Below are 18,738 nucleotides of genomic sequence, written 5' to 3'. Positions count from 1 at the left end.
AATGAAGAGATCTCCACGAAGCAATGTTAACACACAAATGATGTTTGTTCCCTTTTTGATTATATACAAGTCCTTCAGATCAAGTCATGCCCTGGTCACAGACCCGCCAGCGTTATCCTGCATCCTTCCTTTGTCATTGCAGATTATGGTGGGTGAAGGTATTCTCTACTGCTGCCTTTCAAAACGCCGGAGCAGAATCGGAGCCGAGGCCAATATCAACGCAGGGGGCTGCAATTTCAACTCCTTCCTCCGGAGAGCCGTCCGATTTGTTGGTGGGTTTGGGCTAATGCCTTTTGTCGAAGAATTCCTGGGTTTAATTCAGCCTTCTCCAACCTGGCATCCTGCAGAGGTGTGCTGGCTTGCAGATCCTAGATGTGTCAGACTGTGACTCCCTGGCCCTTGCACTACAGCCTGTGGTGTACCTTCAAAATCTGCCCCAGGGGGTATTTTCAGGCAATGCTGAGCACCATACTGGAGGAGGAAGAAAGAAACCTCTGTGGCAGACTTTAGCAAGCATGATGCTTAACTTAAACCATCAAGTCTGAAGGCCAAAACAACCTAAGCCCCAAAATCTAGTTTTGAGTATACTGCTGGATCTATTTTGCATGTGCTACATTGCTTCCTAGCTTAGGAGGTTTCCAAATCATTGAACATTTTGCACTTAAGATCAAAATACCAACCTGTAGCTACATATCTGCTCTGAATTGGATGCTCCAATATTGACTCGAGCAGAGATGACTGGTTTTTGTGTTCTCAAGGAAGGAAGGCACTCTGGCATCTAGGCACAGATGTTTGCAGATGGACCTAGAAAGAGAAGTGCACTTTACTATACAAGCTTCTCCCTTCATGAATAGTCAGCTTGAATGATAAAGCCGGCATCATCTAGCACAGCCTTCCCCAACTTGGAACATTCTCCAAATGTTCTGGGTTCTAATCCCATCAGCCTGACAATGGTCAGAGATTATGGAAGTTGTAGTAAAAGCATCTGGGGAGAACTGCACTGGGGTGCTTGATCTAATAGTAAGAGCAGCACAGATCTGAAAGCACAGCTAAATCATAAAAAATATTTAAAATTAAGGGATGGGAGAATTGCTCTTAATAAACTACTAAGCACCTCCTAAAAATGCACATTTTGAAAGCAGACCAAATCGAGTTTGTAGGCTAGAATAAAGCACCCTCTCTCTTTAGCCAAACACGTAACCCTTCTTCTGCTCCACTTCTAGGTGTCCATGTGTTTGGCCTTTGCGCCACTGCTCTGATCACAGATATCATACAGCTGTCAACTGGATATCAAACACCGTATTTCCTTACTGTCTGCAAACCTAACTATACATCCCTCAATGTATCCTGCTCAGAAAATTCTTACATTGTGGAAGATATTTGCTCAGGTTCTGATCCCATGGTCATCAATGATGGAAGGTTAGACACAAAAAGATACTTTAAAAAGAATGTATGTTCTTTTGTTGAGAATGTGTTGCCATCTCTTTTTATCCACAGCTTTGGAGATACATTTATGCATAACATCTCTAAGTGTTTGTAAGACTGGAACTTGTCTTTGTAGCGTTCAGAGGCAGAATAAGAAAGACAAAAGGGTAAAGTGTTGACAATACTGTTGACCAAATGGTCCGTGTTCTGGTGTGTGTATGCCCAAAATAACCAACAGGGGAAGGTTTTCTTTCCTTTTAAAAGATTTATTCTTGGAAATAACCGGCTGCCAACAAGTCATTCCAGATGGCACTCCTAAGCAGTCCTCAGTTGGCCCTTTTATACATTGATCATTAAAGGGTTACAAATAACACAGTTAACACTTTCTAATGAGTTAGAGAAGTAAAAAATTTACAATGGTGTGATCTTTCTCGCTTGCATACCGAACTAGAAGGAAGATGCTCCAAAAGAGGGGAGGAGGATGGGATGTTATTCCAGAGATAGAAGAGGAGGATGGGGTGGGTTGGTGTGAATTGCCCTTTGTTCAAGCTGCTTTTATCTGTCAAGTGCCAAGTAGCTTTCTCTGGAATGGTGCCTGGTTAGTGTCAGTGACATTTCAAGAAGGCATACTTGCTGATTTCTAGAAAAGAGGGTTCTGTTTCTGGCCCAGCTATGTGTTAATATTTGCATGATTACACCTGTATGAGTTATACCTATTGATTTGTACATCAATAGAAGTGGATTTGCTTCTCACTGGGTTCCATTAAAGCTTAGGTTCTTCTGGGACAAACTGTTACCTATGCAGAAACTAAGAACAACCCAAAAATGGCTGAACAGTTCAGTTCCTCAGACTTGTACCAAGTAAACTGGCTACAGCTGGCAAGGATCTTGAAACATGTGAGGAGCAAGCTCTGTTCCTTCTGTCGCCAAAAATGTGTGATTTGAAAAAGTGTTCAAAGATATGTCTGTTCTATAAGCTTGTCCAAATGATCTTTCTTCAAAACATGCCATGTTAACAATCACAGGAAGCTACACAGTTTTTTTTCACTCTCACTCCATCTCCCAAAACACACAGACAGTCATCGTTTGAAAAAGATGCGTGCCTGGAATTTGCAAAGGAGATGGAAATGTCTTTCTGTATGTTCATTAAAAAATAGTACTGGGGATTATAGCTGCAGGAAAGCAGGATCTACAAATGAGAGTACTTGCACAAACTGGGCAAGGGTTTCATGAATTATCAGGAAAGTTGAGCACCAAAAATGTTCCTAAAATAAAAGCCTGAGAACTTAATTTCAAATCCCTGATGCCATGCAGAATAATGCCTTGACGATCAAAAGAGGCACACTTCCACACATCTATTTTCTGTTTATATTTTCCATATTCCACAGATTCTACTGCCTTTCCATATGCCATTCATGGTTGTTGTCTTTTTCCCCAGCATTGTGTCTGTTTAATAGTCAGGTGCCTTAGAAACCAGACCTTGGTATCTCAGAAACTTACTTGATAACAATACCCTTTGGTGTGCTTCTTAGAGAAAGGAGGTATTAAAATGTTACTTCAAAGAGACAGAAACTAAATACAAAAAGGGATGAGTGGGAGAAGGGCAAGGCACCATTTGTCCCCCAGAAATAGCCGGACTGCTTTTCAGGTGTTCATCACCCACTAGAGGTCCCAGGTCAGTGATGTGCTACTGAAATCTGTTTCTGTCCCTGGCAGCACTGTAGATCAAGCCTCAAAGGGCAAGTGTGGGGCCTGTCCTTCCACACTGCGGTCCAGCTTCCCAAGCCATGGCACTGTGTTTCTTGGGTTTCCATCTGTGTTTCAAATGACCTGTATAGCATTATACAGATGTTTTGAACTGGAATACTGAAGCGGTTCCCACAGTATCAAATAATCCTATATAATTGGCTAGCATTCAGGGATCGTACCCCTTTCTGTCATATCTTATCTACAAATATTTGCAGAAAGAATATAGTTATTTTGGCCCACTGGCTGCAAATTCTGTCCAGAGTTCTGTTATGATTGATCCGTGCGTGCAGATTTATCAGTTGATCGGCATAGCATCAAGCAGTGACTTGTGTGTGTGTTCGAAGGGGCCATAAGAACTCCAAGATATAGAATTTCCATATTTCTTCCTAATATGTGACTCTATTCACATACTCAGCTGTGAATAATCCAGTGCTGAGTAATCGAATGTGAAGAAATCAAGTGATACACGTGCATGTGTGAACTTGGCCTTGGATGTGGAGAGACATCCCCTGTGCCTGCTTCTGATATTTTCCCATAGTTTATGCCAAGAACTTGCCTTTTCTTTGAAAACAATGATGAAACCCTTAAATATATGATGTGATGATTAGCATGTTGGTCTGGGGACCTGGAGATCCAGATTCTAGTACCCAGTTGGCCATGAAGCTTACTAGCTGACTTTGAACCAGTCACTTACTCTCAGCTTCCCCTGCCTGGTGGGGTTCTTGTTGTGATGCTAAAATGGGGTAGAGGAGGACCATGTCTGTCACCTTAGTTTCCTTGGAAGAGGAAAGAAGCCAGATAAATGGGTGATGGTGATGGTGCAGACCAAGATGTGCACACTCAAGCCAACCATACTGTGACCATTAGCTGAAACTCCCTCTCCATGTGGGGAACAGATCACAGATAGAAAATCATTGCAGGCCATTGGGAGGCAGTGCATTCAACATTTTAATTGATAGATAAATGATTTTTTGAAATGACTGCTAAAATCAATGCCTTCCAGTTCATAACCTGTTCCTAGACCATTGTGCTGCACTCTTTCTCTTGTATAAATGTAGAATTTCTGTTCATTATTTTAAAAAACCATCAGATTATTTGAGATCACAAGTTTAATCACTGCTATCAAAATATATTATTTGTTAATATTTGCTAATGTGGGATTTAGCAATGATTCTCTCCAAAATATTAAAAGGATTTCTTTTTTAAAAAATAAACTCAATAATGTAATAATCACTTCTCTAATTACAGCTTGTAAGTTAAACATGACTGCTGTACTGGACCACCCAGTGCTTTGGTTATTTTTAAACCAGCTTGAGCAGAATGTATTTTTAAGTGAGAAATTTAATTTGAGTGCCCTTCCTTTGCAGAAAGTCATTTCCTTCACAACACGCCACCCTGGCCGCTTTTGCAGCTGTGTATGTTTCGGTGAGTAATTAAGCCTCTTCGTAATAATGGGAAAAGTCAGAATGTCATTTATGTTGGCTGCAAAGCAGGCTGATAAAGAATAAAAATGTAAAGTCCAGCTGGGTATGAGCAAAACCTTCCTCTTTTCACCATATTTTTCAGAGACCTGAAATGGAAAAATTGGAAATTGAGGGGAAATTTGTAGAAACCACCTCTTTTATGAAATGGTTTCTGCTTTCCGAATGAATGAATGAAAGACTTTTAAAAACAGCGTATTGATACACAGCTAATTCACACTGATGCTAATCTCTTAGATTTATCCTCCTTCTGCACCAATGAAAGAAACTGAATTATGTTTGAAAATGTATGTATGCAATCAGAGAACAAACTAATGTGTAAAAATTACTGAGAACCCTCTTTCTGTTTATGGAAACCTTTAATTTTATGAAGCCCCTGGAGTCCAAAGTGAAAGTTCAGAATGAGACATTTTGGATCTTTCAAAGTACAATCTTATACAATTTACTTAGAAATAAGCTACACTGCATTCATTGAGGTGCTTACTCCCAGGTAAGTGTAGCATAGGATTGCATCCTCAGTCCTAGATTCATTTTGATCTGCATCTAATACATAAATAAGCATGGGTAATTTGTGGCTATGCATGGCATTTAACAGGGCAATTCAATGAAGCTGTTCATAACCCTCCAAACATGGGAGGATTACAGACATCCTATGGATGTTCGAAGCAGTGCAGAGGCAAAGGTTGTCTCTGTGCTTCTCCTGCCCTGCCCTGACTGATTTAGGGTTTTGCCCCAGAGTGGAAGGAGAAGAGGTCAAGGAGTGACCAGAATGCTGACCATGCTGGCAGAGTCTGTCTTCTCCACTCCCACCCTCATCCTCACCCTCCAAAGGCTACTTTGAAGGTCACATTTAGGACCTCAGAGCCATAGCCAGCACAGCATCCTGCAGGCCGGCTTGGAGGAAAGAGGGAGAATGCTCTGAGTTCAGAATTTCAGCTCCGACCTCAGAACAAGTTCCCAAGGTGGAAGCGGGACTGAAAATAATTCTAAGGCTGTCAAGACCCTGTCTAGATTTCCATAGGATTGTGCCCTAAATATTCCCAACTTTCTCAATAGTATTACAGACTCTAGTCCAAGAGGTATGACTTAATAACTTCTTAATAAATTTTATTGATGGGTTTATTTTCTGACCATATCCTAAAAAAGGTATGTGGGGGGGGGGGAATATATTGCAGTTTTACAGGTGATAATTCTGAACTCATATAGTGCAACCTTTTGTATGCTACATTAGTCTAGTTTTGCCCTGTCTCTTCCTACTATTTGCTGAACTGACAAAAACTAAGAGAAGAGGTCTTCTTGGTTGTAGCTCCTCATTTATAGAATACCCACCTCAAGAAGGTTTACCGGGTACCTACACTGTTATCTTTTCCAGTAAACAGGCCTTTATTTTCTCCCAGGCATAAGCACCACTGATAGCTGGCAAAGCCGGGACATGGTTCTGTCTAAAAATGCTTAGGATTGTGCCTTAACACAATTTTTAAAATCAAAGGCTAAAAACCCTGGGAAAATTGGCTTTGCCTGGTGCCACAAAGCCCACACTGTAGATGCCAGGCCAGTATCTGGCCTGGCAAACGACATTCCACAACTTGGCTGCCATCACTGAAAAGGAGCCCTCCTTCATAGCCAACCACCATACCACAGTCAGCATGTGCTCCTGGGGAAGAGCTGCTCTGTGTGTGCGTGTGTGTGTGCGTACACATACACACACTCTCCCCCATTCATGCTCGACGCCTCACGCAGCCATCAAGGTTGTAAACATTGGCCACCCCGGTCATCCTGACAACTTAGACCAACTGCCTAATGCCATGTTTGATTTTCTTACTGCCACATTAAGGAAAAAAGAAAGGAAAGGAAAGCATTCTATATCTGGTACTTTTTAGTAAATTCTTTTAATGTGTTTCTTTTAAAGATGTACTTCAATTCTACATTGACTGACTCCTCTAAACTTCTGAAACCACTTCTAGTATTCGCTTTTATCATCTGTGGGATTATATGTGGACTGACGCGCATCACCCAGTATAAAAACCATCCAGTCGATGTTTATTGTGGATTTTTAATTGGGGGTGGAATTGCCCTTTACTTGGTAAGCATACTGCTCAGAAACTCTTAGGGTTTGGGAGTTTTGGGGGGGTGGGGGTGGTATTATGCCATTATTATGCCTTATAATAAAAACATTTGTATTGCTTTTGGATGTATAATAGATCATGCTCGGTGTGATACTCAAAACAAAGAAGTGAGTTAATAAACTGTTGGGGTAAGAATTTCAATGGGTCCTAACTGTTAATCCTATTAGAGAAGAGCCACTGAAACAAATGTGATGTAAACTAAATTGTATCTTTAGGACTTGTATGATGCAGTGGGCTGCATATAAGTGTCTGTCCAGCCATAAAACTCATGAAGTAGTTGTGACCCCTCAGCTTGGTCTACCTTAGGGAGTTGCTGTGAGGCTAAAATGGGGCAGGGACAGCAGATCCATTAAGCTCCTTGGAGGAGAGGTGGGTCACTATTGTAATAAGCACATTTTGGAACCTACGAAACTGCTCAGTAGGGACTGCACAAAATGCAGCCCTGGGAACCACCTGTGGAGCATCACATCTGCCCTCAGGCCAATGTTTCTACTGGGGCAGGAGGCTCTTCAGGTGGTCATATTTCCTCCTTCACTTCCAAAGGTGATAAGCCAGCCTCGCTGAGTTCGGGAGCAAGCCTCATTCTGCTGAGTGGGACCCTGGACCACTGCGCCAAGTTCTAGCCTGAGCCAGACTCCAGTAGAGGCGGAGTTCCTATTCCATCAGGGAAGGGGCACGGAGAACTCTGCTTTCTTTCCCGTCAGCCTCACCTTCTTGGGTTGGGAGGAAGTAGAACTATTTGACTGTGGCAAAGGGATGGGTTGGTCATCAGTGGCCTTTTTTCCCTCTTCCTATTAATTTATTTTTGTATTTCTTTTCTATACTGTCCAATAACCAAAGCTCTAGACAGTTCACAGTAATTAAATCCATAAAATATAACATGATAAAACACAATATAAAAGTTTGACCCTCCCTGCCCCCGGCACGCGCGCACACACACACACATGCACACCAAAATAAAACCTAGAGTATTGCATTTTGAAAATAAAATAGAGATTTAAAACAGCAAGAACCTAAGGACTAAAATGCCTCTGGGAAGAACACAACATTGGAGGCAAGTGAGCTTCCCTGGGGTGCCACAGTAGAAAAGGCCCTCTTCCCTAGTGGCCATTTACCCCTTTGGGGTCTCCTAAGAAGGGCCACTACAGAAAGTCTTAGAGTCTGGGAAGATGTACATGAGATGAGACTGTCCTTCAGCCAACTTGACCCCAAGCCATTTACGAGTAGGGGTCTAATTAGTAGATGGCATTATCCAAAATAAGCCCTTTCAGAGTACATGTGTGATGAACCTGAAAAATCCCATGATATTCTTAAGGCTTTAGAATACAGCTCCCACTCCAAACTCCCAGCAGGAAAAAAAATGCAATGTGCTGTGCTTTTTAATGGACCATGAATGTGCAAATAGACTGAAATTCAAACCCCTGTGGAGGCTCCACACAAACTGATTTAAAACTGATGAATTTGTCTCTCACCAAGATATTGCATTACATGGCTGTTCAGCAACAGAAAGGGCATAACCTTTGAACAGAAAACTAATCAGGTTGAGGCAGGGATCAGTAAATCGGGCTGTGTGGCTGTCAAATAAAATACAGAAGGCAGGAGTTGCTCCCAAACAAAGCTGAAAGTAATAGAAAATATCAATATTCCTATATATATAAAAGCATCATTTGAGAATTCTTTAAATGTATAGTTGGTCACATTGTTCACTTTTCTTGAATGGATGTTGTCTTAACATATTTACTGATAAATTGTGAGACTGCATAATCTGACCACTTATTTAAATAGTTAACTATGCTATTTCTAGCAGATTTTTACTTTTCATTTCATGTGATTCCAATCTTTTAAGTCACTTTATTCCGTAAATCCTGTTGGAACAGCAGTTGTAATGCACAGGAATCAGAGATTATTCTAAGCCCTCTAACTTACACAGAGCAGAGTTCCCACCATAGTGGCCAAGCTCCATGTTTGTTTTTGTTGATGATGATGTCATTTGCATAAAATGCATCCGAATACCCTACATGCCACATGCAAGTGACTTTTGAAAGTAGTGTTTCAAATTAATGTGTGATGCCAGCTGCTCAAAGAAAAAGGTAGGAGGGGAATTTTTAATATCCCACTGGACATGCCCAAGGTTTGAGCATGCTTTTGAGCAAGGTTTGAGCATAACCTTTTCTAGAAGATTCTTTCATTTTCAGGCACACCTGTGCTCATCTCTCAAGGCATATTTGAACCCAAAGTGAATTGGATGGCTTCTCGTGTTAGTTTTTGCACCAGTAGTCACTGAATAATTGCAGTGTTTCCCTTGTCTATGTACACATGGAAACAATATGTATGAACAATAGGAGGGCTCTGGTGTTCTTAAAAGAAATGGAAAACAGGCCCTTTTTACCAGCTGCCAAAAAAGACAGGAATGGATAGAGAAACCCTAAGAATTGCTATTCCTGTGCCCTTTTTCTACATTGCCTAGAGCAGTGATGGCGAACCTGTTAGAGACCAAGTGCCCAAACTGCAACCCAAAACCTGCTTATTTATCGCAAAGTGCCAACACTGCAATCAGACCTGAATACTGAGGTTTTAGTTTAGAAAAAAACAACTCATAGCAAGTCCAAGCAAATATACTTGCATATATATCCTTGGCAGTACACTGACTGGCCATGCAAAAGCTTGGGCGAGTCGCAGCTACTGAGTTGTGGCTTGTGACGTCATCGCCTGCCACTGCTACTCCTTTCCAAGCATGCGCATGGCCCTTATGTGCACTGTTATCTGATGCTTGGATGCTGGAATGACTTGGCTCATGTGCCGACAGGGAGGACTCTGCGTGCCCACTGTGGCACGCGTGCCATGGGTTCGCCACCACTGGCCTAGAGGAACAGCTCTAAACAATACAACGTCCCAATTCCTCCTACCCCATTCAAAGCTGACTTCTGTTTTGACTCTGGCTACCGCTTCTTTCCCCTTAGTTTTAGACAAGACCACTGCAGCCAGACTAAATTAGGCTGGGTTCCTTGAAAACGGCTTTCTGCACCATCCCCATGTCCTTCTTTGGCTCTTCTGGGTGCTGGAAAATTTGTTCTTCGTCGTGGCCTCTGTACATCACACATATGGGTGCTGCGCCTGCGCAGTGCCTAAGGCCGGAAAGATTAGAAAGCTAACGGTTTTTGGCGGGAAACTCTGCTCCCCTCCCTCTCCATACTATAAATAGAGCAGAGTGTCTGCCATTTTCTCAGTCTTTTGCGACCGCCGTTCGCTGTGCCTTGTGCCTCTTCGCTCTCACATTATTGATCCCTTTGTTCCCTGTTCTTGTTAATCGTTCTCCTGTAGTTCCAAGTTTTTTCTCCCCTGTTCGATTATCTCTCTCGTTCTTCTTTCGAAAAAAAACAAAAAACAAAAAGATTATCTTTCCCTCTTCACTATCTTCTCCCTTTCCATTTTCCGATGGCGCAGCGAGCAGCGTTTCGTAAATGTGCCAAGTGTGGGTCTAAAAAGTCCCCTGCTGACCCGCACGATCTGTGTCTCCTTTGCTTAGGCGAGGGGCACAGAACGGACAAGAGTGTCCACTGCTTGGCCTTTACTAAGCAGGCCCAGAAAAATTGGGAAAACTGCCTGCGAAAGCTGCTTTGGGACCAGGCCCTTACGCAGTCAGACCAGTTGGTTACAAAATCTGGTTCTGCCTCGGCCGCGCCTCTACAGAACCCTACCTCTGCCTCGGCCACGCCTCCACCGCGCCCTGGGACAACTCCCTTCTCTCCCTCGTAAACAAAGGGAGAAGAGAAAACATGGCAGCTCGGATAAGTCCTCCAGCCACAGAAAGGCAAGAAAGGACAAAGCAGAAAAGACAGCCCACAAGGCGAAGAAACCCAGCCACACTAAACATCGTGACTCGGGTTCATCAGTGCCCTCGGTCCTGGCAGCTGCAACGGTCCTGACCCCATCAGGACTGACCCTACAATCTGCTATGCAGGTTACTCTGCCAGGGTCCCCTAGACGGGTTGCACGTGCGGAAAGTGCATCTCCCGAACAACCTGAGGCACCATTGCGTGAGTCGATTTCGGATGGGGAAATCCATGGCTCCCCACCGAGAGTTCACTCGCCCACGCCGATGCCGCCCTCTAGACCAGCCACGGAATCTTCTGTTTCTCCGCCACGGTACCGGCGTCGTTCTGCTGACCAACATATGGAGGAATGGGACCAACCCCATTATGGAAGTTACACGGGTTGGGAGGACTACCATTCTTTCAGATTCTACCCATTAACACGGGACCGTCTATCACCACCGGTTCTGAGAGAGGCCCCGTCCACATCTGGATGTGCGGAGCAGAGACACCCCACATCGCCAGGGAACTCCTCATCAAGCGGACCTTACCGCTATGAGGCCGATTTGGACGAGTTGGAGGCAGACTCTACTTCCCCGGATGTGGCCATCACATTGCAAGGCCCAGGATCTCCAGAGGAGCCCCACATCACCTTTGGGGAATTGATGTCGAGACTTGTTCGGTCGCTAGAGATCGAGGCACAACATCAGGCCGATCCTAGCACTGACAAATTTTACGTTAGGGGCGAGCAGTCAGCAGCCATTGTGCTGCCCCTGATAGCCACATTCCGACAGGCGATGGTTCAGCCCTGGGACCTGCCAGCCCAGCCACAGGCCACATCACGGCACTATGAAGCGATGTACCAAGTTCGGGAGCAGGATATACCATTCCTCCTGCACCATCCAAAACTGAACTCGGTAGTTGTTGAGTCATCCCAGGGCAGAGAATTGAGGGGCCACACAGCTCCTCGTGATAAGGAGGGCAGAAAAATTGATATGCTGGCACACCAAGTCTATGCGGCCTGTGGACTCGGCCTTCGTATTTCAAACTACGAGGCGACGCTTGCCAGATATCAATATTTTATAATGCAGAAGCTCGACAACATCGCCGCTTCTCTGCTCGACCATCAGGGAGGCTTGGCCAAGGTCTTCATCAAAGAAGCCATGCAAGTTGCCATCCAGCAGCTTTCAACAGCGCGGCATCATGTCGACACCAATTCCAGAGCTCTTGTCAGTGCCATCTCTCTCCGTCGACATGCATGGCTCAGAAGCTGTAATTTCCCAGAGGAGATGAAGTGGCAGATTGACGAGATGCTGCTTGAGGGATCAGGACTATACCATGCCAGGACAGACCATAAGTTAAAACCCATCCATGAGTCATGGATGACAGCGCGTTGAATGGAAATTCCGACCCAGCCGAGACGTAAGTGGTCCTGGTCTTGTCCATCGTACCGCCAGCAGTTCCCACCCAGGCAGCAATTTCAACAGTGCCAGCAGCGTCGAAAACAACAGCCGCAGCAACGGTTCCAGCAAGGCCGTCGCCGCTTTGACTCAGACAAGCGTCAGCGCTGACGGGCCCAGTGAACCTCTCCTCCTCTCCATCTCCCATCCTTCTCCCTCCCATTTGGGGATCGGCTGCAAAGCCGACTCCCCATTTGGGAGTCCATCACATCTGATCGGTGGGTTTTATCCATCATCCAGCTCGGATACAGAATAGAATTCGACATCGTTCCTCCGTCAAGCCCGATTCGATTTACACCACGCTTGCCGGTGTTACTAGACGAAGTTCGCCAACTACTTCATAAAGGAGCGATTCATCACATCTCTTGTTCTGAGGGACTTCAAGGATTCTATTCAAGATATTTTACAGTCCCTAAACAGGATGGTGGTCTCCATCCAATCCTGGACTTGCGAGATATTAATAGGTTTATCAAACCCAAGAAATTTCGGATGACCACCCTTCAAATATCCTTCCGTTGGTGAAGAGAGAGGATTGGTTCACCTCCCTGGACTTGAGAGATGCCTACATTCACATCTCTATTCATCCTTGTCATAGGCATCTCTTACACTTCACTGTCGGGTCCGACATATTCGAATTTAATGTCCTCTCATTTGGATTAGCCACTGCTCCACGAGTATTCACAAAATGCATGGCTCCAGTGTGCGCGCACCTTCAGCTTCAGGGTATCCAAGTATACCCTTACCTAGACGACTGGCTAATAGTTTCCCAGACCCAGGATGGTCTTCTTTCAGCCGTCGATACAACTTATGCTCTGCTGGATGATCTGGGACTGCGTATTAATCATGAAAAATTGTCCCTTGTTCCCGCGCAGGTGATCGACTTCATTGGAGTTCATCTCGATTCTACCCTAGTGAGGGCTTTTCTTCCTCCGAATCGCCAAGACAGTCTTTGCTCATGGATTCATCGGATTCGACAAGACCGGACTGTACCTGCTTTTTCTGTTCAAAAGCTTCTGGGCCATATGGCTGCTTCAGTTGCCATCGTTCCATATGCCAGACTTCGACTATGACCTCTTCAGCTGTGCTTCAACAGAATGTTTCATCCACAGCGGGAGTCACCTAACAAACCAATCCGACTCCCACTGTCTGTTCTACATTCTTTGACATGGTGCACAATACCAGACAACTTGAATGTGGGTGTCCCATTTCGACCGCCTCAACCAACCGACTCTTTACACCGATGCATTGTTGATCGATTGGGGTGCTCTATGTGCAGGACTTCGCACTCAGGGCACTTGGGACCAACAGGAATCAACCAGACACATCAATTTTCTCGAACTGTTAGTGATCTTCAAAGCTCTTCGATCTTTCGAGGATACGCTTCGGCGACAAGTAGTTCAGATCGCATCCAACAGCATAGCTGCTGTGTTCTATGTGAACAAACAGGACAGAACGAAATCGGCCGCCCTGGCTCGGCTGTCGATGAGGATTTGGGACTGGTGCATCCCGAGGGACATAACTCTTCTGGCGGTTCATCTAGCTGGTACTGACAATGAAGAAGCCGACATGTTGAGCAGGCAAATGTCGACAACTCACGAGTGGGAGTTGGATCGACAGATTTGCAATCAGCTTTTCCGTTGATGGGGACACCCAGACATGGACTTGTTCGCTACCCATGCGAACAGGGTATGCGAAATGTTCTGCTCCAGGGCAGGCATCAGACCGGAATCAGCAGGAGATGCCCTTATGATCCCATGGGGCAGCATCAACTTTTATGCTTTCCCTCCGATTCCACTCTTAACGAAAGTAGTATCGAAGATTGCCCACGACAACGCCACGGGAATTTTGATTACTCCCTGGTGGCCCCATCAACCGTGGTTCTCCACTCTTCTACAGCTGTCAGACAACACCTTTCTTCATCTCCCATCAATACCACATCTAATAATGCAACAAGACGGAGCAGTTCGTCACCCAGATCTAGCTTCTCTGAACCTCACAGCGTGGCGGATCCGCTGACCCTCGATACCGACTCGATACCGACAACATCTCGAGCACCTGAAACTCCCATTTACAGAACCAAGGCGCTGCTTACTTCCTCGGACCCAATGGGAGTTACCTCGGGATTGGGCATTCCTGATCCAGATATTCAGAGGATTCTTGAATCTGCTCTACGACCGTCAACACGGAGATCTTATGCAGTGAAGTCGCATCGATTCTCATCTTTCACTGAATCCCATTCATTTGCTCCTGAATTGGTTTCTATAGAGAACATATTACAGTTTCTATTAGAACTACATTGTTCGGGACTTAAACCTTCGTCTTTAAAGGTTTATGCAGCTGCGATTTCACATTACCGTGGGGTGATACAAGGTTCATCGGTCTTCTCACAACCAATAGTTAGATGATTCATCAAAGGACTGCATAATCTTCACCCATCAATTTGCCCTGTCATGCTTACTTGGAGTCTCTCAGTTGTACTTCAGGCACTTACCAGAGCTCCCTTTGAACCTTTGGCGACTATTGACTTACGTCTCATATCCTGGAAGACGGCCTTTCTCATAGCCATCACGTCGGCTCGGAGAGCTAGTGAACTTTGTGCTCTTCGAGTAGATCCACCGTATTTGAATTTCCATAAAGAAAAGGTGGTTCTTTGGATGGATTCAACATTTTTACCTAAAGTAGCTACTCTGTTCCATATGAATCAAGAGATCATCTTACCTGCTTTTTTTCCATCACCATTTAACCCGATTGAAAGATCACTACATACCCTCGATGTGCAGCATTGCTTGGCTTTCTACAGATTACGCACAGAGTCTTTTTGGCGTTCTAATCGACTCTTCATGAAATATTCTGAACAAGACAAGGGCTCTCCGGTCACATTGCAGAGACCTTCAAAATGGATTGTACAAACTATTGTTTTGGCATATCAACTTGCCAAGATGGACTTACTTGTCGCTCCAAGGGGTCACTCCACGAGAGCAGTAGCGGCTTCATCTGCCTTTGCCGCGGGAATCCCAATTCAGGACATCTGCTGAGCTGCAACTTGGGCTGCTCCATGTACTTTTGCCAAGCATTATCGTCTTGATGTGCATGCCAGACAGGATTGTTCCTTTGGCAGAGCAGTCCTTTCCGCTATCCTTCACTGACAACACTGCCCTCCTCCGAGTCTGGTAAGCTTGCTAGCCACCCATATGTGTGATGCACAGAGGCCATGACAAAGAAAAGCAGGTTGCTATCCTGTAACTGATGTTCTTCGAGTGGCCATCTGTGCATTCACACAACCCACCCGCCTGCCCCACTTGGTGTCGGTGAGTGGATGCTTTCTGTCGGTACCATGTCTTATTGATAGTCATGGTCTGCAATAATTTTTTTTTTTTTTTTTTTTGGTAATATATCTTTCTCCCGAGAGGGGGCGAACATTCGGTTTTACAAAGACTGAGAAAATGGCAGACACTCCGCTCTATTTATAGTATGGAGGGGGAGGGGAGCGGCGTTTCTGGCCAAAAACTGTTAGCTTTCTAATCTTTCCGGCCTTAAGCACTGTGCAGGCGCAGCACCCATATGTGTGATGCACAGATGGCCACTCGAACATCAGTTACAGGTAAGCAACCTGCTTTTCCATTCTTCAAGATCCTACAACAGGCAGTGAAGGATTCAGCTTCTCATTGGGAGGGTTGTCCTGAGTCATACCACATTAAAAAACGGGAATAGATACAATGACACCAGGCTGCACCTGCAGCAACAAGCATAAGAAACGAGCTGTCCATAGTCAGAAAGCCTAGGAACACTTGTTTTCCATAACAGAGTCCTGTTTTTTCTCCCACTAACAGGGTTTTTATGCTGTGGGGAACTTTCTGCCAAGTGAAGACAACCTGTTTCATCCAAACCCACACCGAGAACCATTAAGGTCTTTGACTGACCTGAGTCAAGATGCTAGTCAGATTTTACCAGGGAAAAATGGTAGCAGCAACAATGCCATCTCAACTCATCATGCTGAGAGTATCTTGACAAGGAACAACAGAGACACTGGCTCCCTGACTAACCTCAAAAGAACAAATGCTGATGTGGAGATTATAACACCGCGAAGTCCAATGGGAAAGGAGAACATGGTCACCTTCAGCAACACATTGCCAAGAGCCAACACACCTGCAGTGGAAGAGTCAGCTCGACGGAACACAACAATTCATGCATCCATGGATTCGGCCCGTTCGAAGCAGCTACTTTCCCAGTGGAAGAACAAGAACGAAAGTCGGAAGTTGTCTTTGCAGGTTATAGAGACAGATTCTGGACAGTCACCACCTAGAGCTATTGAAATGAGATCAAGCTCTGAACCATCAAGAGTGGGAGTTAATGGAGATCACCATGGCCCTCCCAATCAGTACCTGAAACTTCAGCCTGGTAGTATGCCAGGCTGTAATAGTGCGGGCCTTTCTGGTGGCCCACGGGTTTCTATTCAGTCACGGCCAGGTTCTTCACAACTAGTGCATATTCCCGAAGAGACACAGGAGAATGTGAATACATCTCCAAAAACAAGCTCAGCTCGTGCCAAGTGGCTGAAAGCCGCCGAGAAGACTGTTGGATGCAGAAGCAACAGCCAGCCAAGGATCATGCAGGTCATAGCCATGTCAAAACAACAAGGTGTCCTTCAGGGCAGCCCGAAGAGCTCTGATGGGAGCACGGTCACCTGTACTGGATCAATCCGTTACAAAACCTTGACAGATCACGAGCCAAGTGGCATTGTAAGAGTGGAGGCCCACCCAGAAAACAATAGGCCCATCATTCAGATGCCATCAGAGGGGGAAGGGAGTGGCTCATGGAAATGGAAAGCACCTGAGAAAGGAAGCCTTCGTCAAACCTATGAGCTCAATGATCTCAACAGAGACTCTGAGAGTTGTGAGTCTTTGAAAGACAGTTATGGATCAGGAGACAGAAAAAGAAGTAACCTTGATAACACGGAGCACCACCATCATGGGATAACCACAATCAGGGTCACCCCTGTGGAAGGTAGTGAGATTGGCTCGGAGACTCTGTCCATTTCCTCCAGTCGCGATTCAACACTTCGGAGAAAAGGTAACATCATTTTAATCCCTGAACGGGGCAGCAGCCCAGAGAACACCAGGAACATCTTCTACAAGGGAACTTCTCCCACGAGAGCTTACAAAGAGTGAGGGCTGGTCCATCAGCTGAACCAGGCAATCGATACCCTTTGTTACAAGCTTTGTGCTCTCTTTTTCATTTTTTGAGCTGATGCCGAAATATTCTTGATGTGCCAAAATATCGACCATCAGCCTGACCGTTTATGGATGTTGCTGATGTGTAGTGATTGTGCATGAATTTGTGGATTTCATGTTGCAGGGGGGAAAAGCACAATATAAGAACCTAATGAATGGGATATCTCCTTATGGGGTTGGGTTTTTTTTTCTCCAGACTCAAAATGGTTCTCCAGTGGGAACGATTGTCAACAAAAACAGCAATCTTAAATATATCGACACCTTATTTCCAGAATGTGCCAACTTTTTGATCTATATTTGTCCAAGGACAAATGGGAGGTGGATGATTTTGGGGCTTTTTTTAAAGTAAAAGCTGTACCGGTGTTGTACTTCACCTTTGCAGGTTTTGCACCAAAATTTAATACAAGTCGGTGCTGATTCTAACTTTACATTTTTAGAAAAATTACAAACTCTAAACTGTTCCTCTCTACAGACACATGACATTTTGATGTGTAACTCCTTTCCAAGTAATATTACTGAAAATGCAATGCTGGCTGCATTCATTTAGAATAGAAAAACATTGGCAGCTTTATTATAGTGAAACTTTCACTTTAAAAGATTGCAAAGGTTTTGTGTAGTTCTTTGAAATGTTGACTAGAACAAAACAAAAAGTGGATGATGTCTCATGAAAATAGAATCATTCTCTCTCCTGGTTATTTTTTCTTCTATCCAAACTTTGTTTCATTACAGGTGCTACAAACACAGGGGTTGCTTCTTAGTGAGCTAACTTGGGACTAGTTTAAATATTGTGTTGTTGTTGTTGTTGTTTCTTAGTAGATATCTTTTACAGCATTAATTCAACATATTCTTCATTTTTGTAAACAATTTCTCAATTTGTCTCATTGCAGATCTTTTCTTTTTTAATTTTCACATTTACAAATTAGTGTTTCATGTTAAGAATTGCAACTGAGTTGTAAAGAGGAAAATAATATTACAAGTGAGACTGCCTAATCAATTAGCAGGTATGCCTTAAGAATTGGAACTTCCTAGATGAGGCTAGACTGGAAGGACCCTCCTTTCTCGTCCTTCCAGAAGTGCATTTTATGCTTCTGGGATTAACTAGGGAGCATGATTGGAGAACAGAAGGCAATCATATCATACTTATCTTGTCCTCCTTTGGACAGGTAAAACATCTATCAGTGACGAAGGCAGAAATGAAATGATAGGAATGCAGTCCCTTGATGTGCATGTTGCCACAACCCATCTTAGATGAGTCTTTTGCCCTCAGAGCAAAGTGATATTAAGCAAGCACGGTATTTTACTCTTACATTCCTGCACTGTGGAGTAGCTTTCTTGAATGCTTAATATCCCAGATGGCAGATGGTAACCCTGATGAAGGTGGCAGCAGTGATGGAGACACCTGGTAGCTGGCTACCTGGTAGTCTCTGGAGGCTTGTTACCTTGGACCAAAGGTC

At 44.5% G+C, this 18,738-nt stretch overlaps 1 protein-coding gene across 2 annotated transcripts in view; it reads left to right on the top strand.

The window, feature by feature from the left end:
• The window catches only part of PLPPR4 (phospholipid phosphatase related 4), a 48,119-nt gene extending 30,898 nt beyond the window's left edge, over window positions 1-17,221 (top strand). Inside the window, exons 3-7 of one of the 2 annotated variants that reach the window (XM_044432501.1) lie at window positions 143-272; window positions 1,224-1,419; window positions 4,542-4,599; window positions 6,565-6,738; window positions 15,884-17,221. In XM_044432501.1, coding sequence (XP_044288436.1) covers window positions 143-272; window positions 1,224-1,419; window positions 4,542-4,599; window positions 6,565-6,738; window positions 15,884-17,221 — 1,896 coding nt within the window. The remainder of the gene's footprint in view (window positions 1-142; window positions 273-1,223; window positions 1,420-4,541; window positions 4,600-6,564; window positions 6,739-15,883) is intronic. The other variant, XM_044432502.1, reaches the window with a different exon arrangement.
• The last annotated feature ends 1,517 nt before the right edge of the window (window positions 17,222-18,738 follow it).

This window comes from Varanus komodoensis, unplaced genomic scaffold (assembly GCF_004798865.1).
Source record: "Varanus komodoensis strain SLA01 unplaced genomic scaffold, ASM479886v1 scaffold24, whole genome shotgun sequence".
Lineage (NCBI taxonomy): Eukaryota > Metazoa > Chordata > Lepidosauria > Squamata > Varanidae > Varanus > Varanus komodoensis.
Note: the sequence above shows the minus strand (reverse complement) of the source record. Positions and strands in the feature narration are given on the sequence as shown.